Genomic DNA, 11,800 nt, shown 5'->3' on the forward strand with positions numbered 1-11,800 from the left:
CACAGTCATGGAAACTGAGGCTGGATGAGGAGGAATGACTCGCACAGACTACATCACTACTAAACCAGAGTGAGTCACCCCGAGATTTGCCCAACTCCAGAAGCCTGGCCTAACCATCAGGCCACCCAGCTGAATGAAAGGATAGGAGATGGGTACAGGGACAGATGTCCACAGCCCAGGATGGGAGGTTGTAAGTGAGGGAAAGGGCCAGTCACCTCTGTGGGTTTCAAAACAGGAAGCACTCAACAATGCCTGCCAAAGGCTTCCAGGATGGGGTGCTGCCTGAGGCTTCTGAAGGATGAGTAGGAGTTTGCCAGCTCCCCTCCCCAACAACCATACATGACGTATGAAGTCAGGAGGTCTGAGGGTGGGTTTCAGCTCTGCCACATCCTACCTGTGGGACCTACAAGGGCCGTGGGCACTTGACCTTTCTGAGCCTCAGTTTCCCCACCTGTAAAAGGGGAAGTGGGCAAGTGATAGGGGAAGTGGGCAAGTGATGGGCAAGTGCCTTGTAACGACTGCACTCCATTGGATGGTCCCCACCCTGCCTCCCGAGGGGATGGGCATTTGAGTGGGAAAGTCAGACCCGACTTCTGCCCCACATAATAATAACGACTCTGCCAAGTCCGGCAACCAGGCCTGGGTGACCAAGCCCCCCTTCCCGCGCTGCCACTCCCAGTCTGTTTTATCAAGCACCTCCCGTCCAGCTCACACTGAGAGGGGAAGGCTGCCAGGCGGCGGGGTCTTCTGGCAGAATTTCGCTCCCTCCTCCCGGCTGACCCTCAAGTTCACCAGGGCTCCCCCTACCCCATGCTCTCTGCGGCCCCCTCCTCAGCCAGCGATTTCCGCCGCCCAACGCCTCCACTCTGGACACGCCTCGCAACTGCACGGCGTTGCAAGTTAACTTCCACGCGCCCCCCGCGCGTCCCGGAGCCCGCCCGGGGGGTCCCCGCACGCCGCGGAGGGGCCGGGGACCCCGACGGCGGTGACACGCCGCCGCCCCCACCCCCCACTCCCAACACACACACACGGACGCTGAGCGCCGCCGGAGCGCGGGGTCCGAGGCGAGAAGCGCGGTCAGGGGGCCGGGGCTCTACCGCACCCCGCGGACAGCGCTCGGGGCGCCCGACGTCTGCGGATCCTCTAACCGGCCGCGCGCGCCGCCTCCCGCCCAGCTCCCAGCCCCGGAGCCTCAGCAGCCGCGTCGGGCCCGGGAAGAAGCCGCCCGGGCTGAGGGCTCCACGGCGTCCGAGGCCGACTCGCAGACGCCTCCCTGCCGGCGGCCGCGGCCCGGGCCCCACGCGCCACCCCAGGGCCACCTACCGTGCAAAGGCGCTGCGAGGCGACCCCGCTCGCCCAGCGACTCCGGGCTGGCCAGCCGCCCCGGCCGGGGGAGGGGGAGGAGCCCGCGCGCGGGGGCGGGGCCGCGGCGCCGTGACGTCGCGCGGGGGAGGGCCCGGGCGCGCGGCCCCGCCCACGGCCGCTCCCCGCCCCTGCGGCCCGCCCCCCGACTGCGCGGAGGGGCGGGATGGCCCCAGGAGCTGACCCCGCCCCGGAAGTCCTGGTCTGAGGGCTGGCTTACCCCCAGGACGGGGGGCTCACCCCTCTTCCTGTCGGGACAGGTCTGTTTCAGAGAAGTTCTCTCCTGTCTGTAATCAGCGAAGTGGAAATGGTCGCCGAGAAGTGGTGTAAGAGAAGAAGACTACACCCTGAACAGAGTGCTACTGTGTGTGTAACACAAGGAAAACAGAGGGAGGGGCTATCATACGGATTCATAGACATGGGGGTTCTCAAGAAGGGGGCGATTTTGCCCTGCTCCCCCAGCCCCACGCCAAGGACATTTGACAATATCTGAAGACATTTTTTGTTGTCACAGCTGGGGTGCAGGGGCGTCCTCCTGGTGTCTAAGGGCTAGAGACCTGAGATGCTGCTAAACATCGTGCAGTAACGCGGGGCAGCCCCTTCCGCACCCACCCACACCCAGCCTAAAATGTCAGTTGTGCTGAGGTTGAGAAACCCTGACAGACGTGAGTAAAATAAAACTCCAGGCTGGTAGGTCTCAAGATATTTAACCTCTCTGTGCCCCTGTTTCTTTATCTGTAAAATGAGTATATAATAGATCTATCTATGCATTATATGCATATGCATTGAAGGAAGGGGAAGGAAGGGATGCAGGCTACTTTTCATCGTGAAAAGTTTTGCGTTTTTTTTTAAATAAATTTCTGCAATAGTTTCAACCATAACAGCAAACACAGACACACGCTAAGTGCGAAGGATTTGTCTAAACACTTCACCTATATTTACATATTTAAACTATAAATAGCCCGTGTGACAGGTCTATTATCATCCCCATCTCACAGATAAGAAAACCAAGGCATACAGATATTAAGTAATTTGCCTATGGCTAGCCATGCATTCATTCATAGCTCTTCATTAATTCATTCATGGGTCCAGTAAATAGTGCCTCCCTGGTAGAAAGTGTTGGGACTGACAATATGCAATCCCATCTCCATGAATCTGGCTGTTATTGAAAAACAGTATCATATAGTGTTTGTTCTACATATATTAGAGGCTTTGTATGACTAACTGCATAGTAACTGTTGGGTGGGTTTTTTTTTTTTAAGATTTTATTTATTTATTGGAGAGAGAGAGAGACAGAGAGAGAGAGCACTAGCGAGCATGAGCAGGGGAGGGGCAGAGGAAGAGGGAGAAGCAGACTCCCTGCTGAGCAGGGAGCCAGACACTTGATCAGGCTTGATCCCAGGACCCTGGGATCATGACCCGAGCTGAAGGCAGATGCTTAACCGACTGAACCACCCAGGCACCCCTCTGCTGGCTATTTTCTAATGCCCCTTTGTGGGTGGAGAAACGGAGATCAAGGGAAGAGATCTGAATAGTGATCATTTGTTTAATAACAACTACCTAGCAACAGCATCTCCTGAGAGCCTTGTGTCAGGCACTGGGATTCAGCAGGTGACAGGAAGACAAGGCCCCTGCATCCAAGGGGGAAACCAGACCCTTCAACAAGCATTCACGAAAAAGTGGGCACCTCTAATTGGGGAGGAGGAAACAGGGCGAATTAACCTGGACCAGGCAGGGAGGGCCAGGAGTGTTCACACTAAGGCCTGAAGCGTGGAAGGGTGTGTGAGTCACAGAGACCAGCAGGTGCAAAAGTCCAGCAGGAAGCACTTTTCAGATGCAGACTTTCGAGAAGTGCAGTGGACAGTATGTGGGGAGAGGGGAAAATAGGAGGTCAGAGGGGTCTGCAGGGGCTGGATGCTGCAGGCGACCGTGGGAAGGAGTCAGGACTTTATCTTGCAGCAAAGGTGTTCCTCTGGGGAAGGACATGGTTAGTTTTGCCTTCTGCAAAGATCCTCTAGCAGCTCCGTGGAGCAGGACAGGCAGGGAAGCTGCTTTGGAGGCTGTTGAAGTACTCCAGGGGAGGTGGCCAACCCCGGGCAGGGCCAGAGACATGGAGGGAGTGTTCAGGTTCCATCTGGAAGACAGAATTAGCAGATCTCAGTTGTGGGGCTAAAGAAAGGGACCAGATGATCTGGTTTCTAGTTTGGACCTTCTCCTATCAGCCCTCTGACTCGGCAAACCCCTTCAAGTCTCAAGCTAGCTGTCCCCTCCTCGAGGAAGCCTACCTGCCCCCCAGGAGATCCTCATGCCATGGACACTGGCCCATGCCACCCAGGAATGTGATGTGACTTTGAAAGCCGATGAAGACTCTCATCTTGTCTGCTCCTCTAGTCTGTGAACAGCCGGGTGGGGGCCTCTTCTGTCTTCTCCCCCAGCCTGCTTCCCCAGCACTCAGGAGGCCCTCAGCCAATATTTGTCAGAAGCAGGAAGAATAAATGTGGCATAAAACACGATGATTCCAAAACTCTTTCCAGCTCTGACGTTGAAGAAGATGATGCTAATGATGATTCAGGAACTTGCTATGCTTTAGGCTCATTACATGTATTATATTCAAGTTGATCCTTTACTCCTCTCAACAACCTCATTACTCCCATTCTACAGATGAGGAAACGGAGGCTTCATCAGGTTATTTGTCTTGACCACAGGCAACAGCTTGTAAATGTCAGAGCTGAGATGCCGACTCAGGACAGTGGTGGGAGGAAGTGGCCTTGCAGGGGACAGGAAGGAAGCTAGGATAGAGGGGCAGGTTCTCTTCTCCCACTGAAAGGATGTGCACCCCTTCTGGCTGGGTGCCCAAGCTTCACAAAGCAGTCTGATATTACATAGCTGATCCAGATGCCTGGCCGTCATGACAACGAGGCTCTAAAGAGATGCTCACCTCTCTAGAAGCTCCTCGGGACATCCTGGCACAATGCCCCCTTGCCAAAACTCGGTTGCTATGTGTCCCTCAGAATCTGGCGCTGGCCACCTGTGGGTGGTCCTTCCACCTGCACCCCCCTCCGGCACACACTGCTGACTTGGTATCCCTGCCCTGTTGCCTTAAAGATGGTAGTTTGCCTCCTGTTGCGGTGGACGGGAGAGGACATTCCATAACCAAGGTGCTTTGTCTCCCCAAAGGCCTGTGACTCAGAGATTCATGAGCTGGGATCTAATGTTGAAACATGATGACATCCCAGCTAGCACCATGTTTGGAAGCCAGCATTTAGGGCAAAGCTCCTGCAGAGTCAGAACCAGCTGGGAGAAGCCCCCAAGAAAGCTGGGGGCACTGTAGCCACGGTGGACCTTCTCCTATCAGCCTTCTGACTCGGCTCCGAGAGTCACCTCCAGGAAGGTGCCCATCAGCATGACCGCTATTGAGCAACCTGAGAAAGTCAAAAACTTAGAGTTTCAGTCTCGAGGTGAAACATGTGACTTATCTTCAAGCTCTGAAATTCTGTTCCTGGTGGTGAGAAGCTCACATCTCGTTGGAAGTAGGACCCACGACAGAAGCAACAGCTCTTACATCATACTCCCTCCCTCCCGGCCTTTTTTCCATGCTCTGGTCTTGGACTTGCTTGTATTTTGTTTTTATTCTGGTTTTTGATACATGTTGTGTTTATTCATAAATTTGTTAACAGAAGCTAAATAGGGGCCCCCCAGGTGGCTCTGTCCGTTAAGCATCTGCCTTCAGCTCAGGTCATGATCCTGGGGTCCTGCGATTGAGTCCCGAGCTGGGGTCCCTGCTCGGCAAGGAGTCTACTTCTCTCTCTCCCTCTGCCCCCCTCCTCCCCACTCCTTCTCCCGCCCCAACCCCACTCATGCTCTCTCTCTCTCTCAAATAAATAAATAAAAATCCTTTTTTTTTAAAGCTAAATAAATGTAGGGGCACCTGGGTGGCTCAGTCGTTGAGCGTCTGCCTTTGGCTCGGGTCATGATCCCAGGGTCCTGGGATCGAGCCCCGCATCGGGCTCCTTGCTCAGCGGGAAGCCTGCTTCTCCCTCTCACACTCCCCCTGCTTGTGTTCCCTCTCTCGCTGTGTCTCTGTCAAATAAATAAATAAAATCTTAAAAAAAAAAAAAAAAAAAAAAGCTAAATAAATGTATGGATACAACAACAAATCAAATATAAAATAATTACTTTGTTATTTTCATCCTAGTTGTTGTTGGTTGGTCTTGCCAAGTGTCTGTCTCATGTTTTAGCACTGCTGACCTTCACCTTGTTTTCAAAAAACACCCGTGAGAAAATGAGGGTATTGACACCTTTCTTTGAGTTAGAGCAATCTGGAAAATCTAGATTATGAATGCACGTAAGTTTTACCACTCACTGAGCCAGTGGATTTCTGTTCTGTTTGCCTTTTATAGGACCCACAAGACGGATACCCTGAACAAAACAAAACAAAACACCTGCTATGTCCAAAATAGTTCTTCCGAGAAGTATGAAATACAAATTCTAAGTGATCAGAAAGCAGTTGTGTTATATTTAAATGGAGAGTGTTTCTCTTTCCCTTTCTCTTTCTCATCAAACCATGTGGCTTGTGGTCTGTGAGGCCTTAGAGTTGATTTCGTGTGGCCCATGTGACTGGAAGGCTTGTCTCCACCATAGTAGAATTTTAGAGCTGCACCCACGGACTTTAGGAGTTGAGGATGGGAATCTATGTAGTTTGACTTGGGAGTCAGAGAATCAGGGAAGCGTAGAGATGAATTGCAGAGTCTTGGAGCACCATGGAAGTTGGGAACCATGGGATCCCAAGGTCGGACAGAATCTTGGGGCTGGTTGATCATTCGAGCTGCCTTTGTAGAGACTGGAAGAACAAGTTCCAGGGAATGGAAGCCATTTGCCCAACACTTCGCAGCTTCTAACTCTAAAGCGGGGCAAACCCTGGCATCTACAGATTCTTGCCTGGGGATCCCGTCTTCTAATGCAAGAGGCTGGCCGTATTGGAGCGTGGAGGTGGGGAGAACAGGGCAGGAAAGAGAGGGAGGCTGAATGCCCCAGAATGCAAGACCTTCTGAGTCAGGTGGTGCCTCAACTTTGAAGCTCAGCAAAATCACAGAGTGGGGTGTCATGAGGCCCCACCTTTCTTTCCAGCTTCATCTCCTGCCACTTTTGGCAACTTCTTCCCACCCCCGCCCCCGATCCCCCGCTTCTGCCCACACAACAGCCGAGCTAGTGCTCTCGGGTCAAAAAGCTTGGCTTGGCCCCACCACAGGCTCTCTCAACCTCTGTGCCTTTCCCGTGGAGCTCCAGGCCTACCAGGTACAGCTGTGTAAGTTGGGCACAGCACAAGGGTATCACAGTCACACCGCAGACATATAAATTCTGGCAGATGGCAGTCAAATGTCTTGAGGAAGAGGCGTCTTTTTATTATCTGTACAAAGGTGCCATGTGGGATAGTAAGATCCCTGCTATTTGTTCTGCCTGGAATGTTATCTTTCCTCTTCTCCACCAAGCGAGCTCCTGTCCCACCCCTCGAGGGCCCCTCAAATATCCCCTCCTCCATGACAACACCTCCCCCAGCTTTCCTGTGTGGATTAAAGGTTAATAACATCAATCAATACTAAGTGTTGATACAGGAGTCAATATAGCCTGGTGCAGATTTCCGAAGCCCAGGGCATGTACCCCTTAGAGTGGGACAGATGATTCTCAGTGGAACTTGGACCCAGGATTAAATAAAATAATGCTCTTTTCAGTCTTCTTTGATTATTATCAGGGAGAAAAATCTGGAGCAAGCATGTCTTTCTTATCTCTCTCCAACACTTGCTAATCACCTATTTTGTCAAAGAGCATGCAGGTAACGGGCTTACAGAGTGGTGCGTCGTTCAATACTTGGCCTTCTTAAAATTGTATTTACACAGTTGCTTTCTATCTATGGCATATGATGCTGATTTCCCGCTTCCCGTAGTGTTACGAAGCTTTATTTACAAATCAATGCCTCCAAGCACAAAATAGGAGGTCTATTTAAAAAAATATATTAAGTAAATAACAAAATAGGCATTAAGCTGAGAAGGCAAAAAATCATAAGCGTGCACGAAGGAGTCGAGTTTGAAAACACAGATTTAAGAGCGTAGGCTCAGCGCCACCCTGCCTGGGTTCAAATTTCGACTGGCTGTGTGACCTTGGGCAAATCACTTTCCCTCTCTGAGCCTCAATTTCCTCATCTGTTCATTTAACAGATGAGGAAATTGGAGTGATTATAATACCAGTCTCCTAAAGTAGTCCGAAAGGTACGCTAAGAGAATGTGTGTAAAGAACTTTGCAGTGCTTGCTGTTTTTATTACTAGTATACATAATTATTAAGACTGAGGATGGGGCGCCTGGGTGGCTCAGTTGGTTAAGCAGCTGCCTTCCGCGGAGGTCATGATCTCAGGGTCCTGGGATCGAGCCCCATGTTGGGTTCCCCAACCCATTGGGGAGTCTGCTTGGGATTCTCTCCCTCTCCTTCTGCCCCTCCCCCTGCTCACATGTTCTTGCGCTCTCTCCCTCTCTCAAATAAATAAATAAATCTTCCAAAAAAAAAAAAAAAAAAAAAAGCCTGAGGAAGTCACATGCTGGCAATGACGGGGGACCCCAAAGCTCACATCTATGTACAGATCCAGGAGACATTTTGGCTTTAGGAACTTTTATTTGCACGGGAAAGATGGGGAAACTGAGTCTGAGGGAGGGGTGGGGCAAGGGAGAAGAGCAGGGTATGGATTCACTTGGGGGGCTCGGCGGCCAGGACTGGGAAGCAGCCCTCACGGTGCCACTGCCTGTCGCGCAGGCGCCGCACGGCCTGCATCTGCGGCTGGAAGGCCCCCCACTCGTTCCAGTGCCGGAAGTCGCCTGGCTCCAGGAGATACTGGTACCCGCGGTAGCCGGGATATTGATAGCCGACCCAGCTGGGAGGGAAGCAAGAAAGACAGGGTGGAGACAGCCAGCCTCCCTGCCTGGCACCGGGCCCCCAGCCCGGACCTGCCCCTCTCCACCCATCCCTGCAATCCGCTCTCCATCCATCATGGGCTTGGGTCACAGGAAGGGGGTGCAGCTCCTCTGTCCTGGCTTTGTCCCTTCCTGGGGCTTCCTACTCACCTCTCTGAAAGACCTTGGTTTCCCCTTCTAGAAAGTGGGAGTGGTCTCTAGGGCTGGTTTATCAGGGGCAGAACTGGGAAAACGTACCAGAAGCTCTTACTAAGTACACGGGGTGTGCGCGCGCGGTAGGGAGATTAATGCGCATCCCACCGGCGGTGGTGACCCGAGGCTTACCAAACAGGATGGAAGGGATGAGGATAGGCTTTGGGGACTGGTTAGCCATAAGGCAGAGAAGAAGGAGGTGCCTCCTTTCAAATAATGGTTTCCTTTGTATGTAAGTGAATTTACACGTAGTGGTTGGGGACGCGCGTTCTGGTATCAGCAATGCCTGGTTCAGATCCTAGCTCTGCCGCTTACTAGCTTGGAGAATCGAAGTCGAGGGCTTAGCAGAACTCCAGCTTGCTTTCTGCGAAATGATGCTAATGCACCTACCGCATGGGTTGGTTACAAAGATTCCCTAGCTATTCACTGAGAATGAATTAGCACAGTGCTCGGTACATCGTTATCATCAATGATTCATTTCTGACTTCTGTCATTGCTTGTGCTGGGAGGGTCTGTCCAGGCCTCTCCCACACCCCCTGCCCATCTTTCAAAGTCTGCTTTAAGTTCTAGCCCCCTCGGATAAACCTCTGACCTGCCCTCCACTCCAGCAGGCACATCCAGATCCCAGAAACCTCCCTTCCTCCTCTGACCTGCTGTGTGGACCATCTCTGACCCAGTGTTGCTGGACATCACCTCATGGGGATACGTGGGCCTCCCTGCTGGGCTGAGTGAGCCCCCTGAAGGCAGGAATTGAGTCTTATTCATTCCTGCCTCCCCCAGGGCCCTAGTGGGGTGCCTGGCTCACAGGCCAAGCTTAGTAAATTTCAGATGGCTTGCATGCAGGGATGCGGGTTTCAGGGAAGAAAGGCCAAGCAAAAAGCCTGAGCCTGATGCTGTTAGAGGAACTCAGAAAGAGTCTGGGTGAGCGACAGAAGCCCTATATTTGCCTGGAGGAGACCAGGTGTGTCTGGCACGGTTTATTAGAGGCACAGGGATGGATACGGTAACCTCTTCGGGGCATCCAGTCCTCCTCTGTGTTCTCACAGAAACGAGTTCCCAGGGCTCTGTTTGGAAAGCTTCAAATCTGAAGAGTTTGGATAAAGGGCCCTTTAGATCAAGGAGTCTGGTGTGCCCATTGTGCAGATGGCAATACTGAGGCACAGAGACGGGCACAGGGCTCACCCGGGTCTCACAGCACCTCGGTGACTGGTCATCCCCCCTGCATTCACAGTCTCGCCTCTCAGAAGTCATTCTGCTCATTTCCCCAGAGGTCTGGATGTCCCTGAATATGCTCTTTTCCTAGACACATCTACACTCATTGACCTGCATCTGCTCTGCCTCTCTCACTTATTTCTCCAATCCCAGACTGGGTCTAGAAGTGTTTATTCTCTCTACCTTCCATCTTTTTAGAACCAATTACTAGGTTTGTTTACATGGGCATGTAATTCGTCAAAGGACGAATCCACTCTCCAGAGGAGGAAAGCTCTGTGGGTGGAATCCCAAGCACCAGCCCCAGGAGAATTTGGGAGTGGCCGTGTGGCCTTTCCTATGCACCCGATCTTATATCCTATAAGGAGGACAGCCTTTGAGTCTATCTGGGCTTGAAGCAGAAGCCAAGGGCCTGGCTGGAGGGGTGCTTACGTTCCACTGGAGACCCTCGCACTGCCCACGCGGTCACAGAAGCCGTAGACCCAGAGACTGGGCACGTCGTCCTCCTGGATCTCCATGGTGTTGCCCTTGAAGTTGGCACCTTCAAACAGGCAGATCTTGTGCTCCTGGGAGTCCTAGGGAAGGCGAGACTGGGTCAGGCATGTGAAGTATGAATGGGGCAAAGAGAAGTAACTTCGAGGGGCCTCCTGGGTGTGGAGAGAGAGCGAGCTGAGTCTGCTCAGGCCACCATGGGACTTGCCTGGGATTGCCAGTGTCCAGCCTGGAGGGGCCCTCCTCATCTGGGGAAAGGGGATAACAGCCTCGATTTTATGGCGTTGTCATGAGGATTCAATGAAGCAATCCATACGGCACCCTTAGCACAACGCCTGGCATATGCCAAGTGCTACCGAAACATCGATGTATTACTGTTTTCATTATGGCCAAAGATGCAGAGTCTCAGAGAGGTCAAAATTCCTGATCGATGTCGCACAGCCAGCAAAAGGCAGAAGAACCTTTCAGAGAAACGTTTCATTCCTCCCCTCCCATCTTGCACCCGTCTTCCCTCCGGTCCCTGGGCCACAGCCACACCAGCTGTTTTCTGGTTTCTGGACACCCAGTTCATCCGTGCTTCAGGGGACTCTGCACTCACTTTGCAGTGGAGAAGCCTTCCAGGCTTCCTGTGGCTGACTCTATTCCCACCCTCGGGGGGCTGGCTTCCCTGAGCACCCCTGGACTGCTTCCATCCCCCCACCCCCCCACCGGAGCCCCGCTCTCCTCTCCTGCTCTCCCAGCACACAGCATGGCCCCTGTGCAGCATGGGCTATGTGCTTTGTGCTTATAGATTGATTACTGTGATTAGGTTTTCAGCAGCCGCCTCCCGTGAGAGCAGGGACCTTGCCTAGCCAGAGCCTGCAACGGAGCCTGGCAGAAAGAGCTCAACCGATAATGGTTTGAATGCACGACTCTAAGTGGAGGATGGTCAGGTGAGACATCCATCTTATTTCCCAGGAGCGAGAGCTGGGAAGGAGTCAGAGAACCCAGGGGGGGAGGGAGCTGGAGCTGTCCAGGGAAGAGATAATGATGGCCCACACCAGGACGGTGGCCGAGATGGAGAGGAGAGAGTGGACTGGGGCTCTCAGCCCCAGCTACACAGAGACTACCTGCTGGGCATGAAAAAGATATCAGTGCCTGGGACCCAGCCCTGGAGATTTGGATTTAATTGGTCTGGGGTGGGGTCCAGGCACTGGGATTTTTTTTTCCTAATAATATATTTTATGTAAGCAAATATGTCCAAACTATTATAATTTCAATATGCAACCAATATAGCAACACTAACCAGCTAGTTACATTCTTATTGATTTTTTACTATGTATTCAAATCCTGGTTCTCTGTGTTACACTAAGAGCACGTCTCTATTCAGACGAGTCAAGATTTAAGCATTCAACGGCCACATATGGCTACTGCCTACAGTATTGGACAGTAAAGCTCTTGAAGCTGCTGGGAATGCCCTGGCTAGTCAGTCCTCCAAACAAGCTTTGTTGACAGAGATTTCCTTTTAAGGACACTTGACTAAGACATAAATCTATGAATTACTTTCTTTTTTCTTTTCTTTCTTTCTTTCTTTCTTTTTTTTTTTTTT

General features: G+C 52.2%; 2 protein-coding genes across 2 annotated transcripts in view; both read right to left on the reverse strand.

Moving 5' to 3' along the window:
* Positions 1-1,388, reverse strand: part of TPST2 (tyrosylprotein sulfotransferase 2) — a 47,221-nt gene extending 45,833 nt beyond the window's left edge. Inside the window, exon 1 of the mRNA XM_032395067.1 lies at positions 1,324-1,388. The gene's annotated coding sequence lies outside the window, so the exon portion shown is untranslated. The remainder of the gene's footprint in view (positions 1-1,323) is intronic.
* Positions 1,389-8,003: 6,615 nt separating this feature from the next.
* The window catches only part of CRYBB1 (crystallin beta B1), a 13,431-nt gene continuing 9,634 nt past the window's right edge, over positions 8,004-11,800 (reverse strand). The window contains exons 5-6 of the mRNA XM_032395104.1: positions 10,153-10,295; positions 8,004-8,279 (exon numbers count right to left, since the gene is read on the reverse strand). Coding sequence (XP_032250995.1) covers positions 8,096-8,279; positions 10,153-10,295 — 327 coding nt within the window. The 3' untranslated portion in view covers positions 8,004-8,095. The remainder of the gene's footprint in view (positions 8,280-10,152; positions 10,296-11,800) is intronic.

The sequence above is a fragment of the Phoca vitulina genome, unplaced genomic scaffold (assembly GCF_004348235.1).
Source record: "Phoca vitulina isolate PV1807 unplaced genomic scaffold, GSC_HSeal_1.0 scaffold82, whole genome shotgun sequence".
Taxonomy (NCBI): domain Eukaryota; kingdom Metazoa; phylum Chordata; class Mammalia; order Carnivora; family Phocidae; genus Phoca; species Phoca vitulina.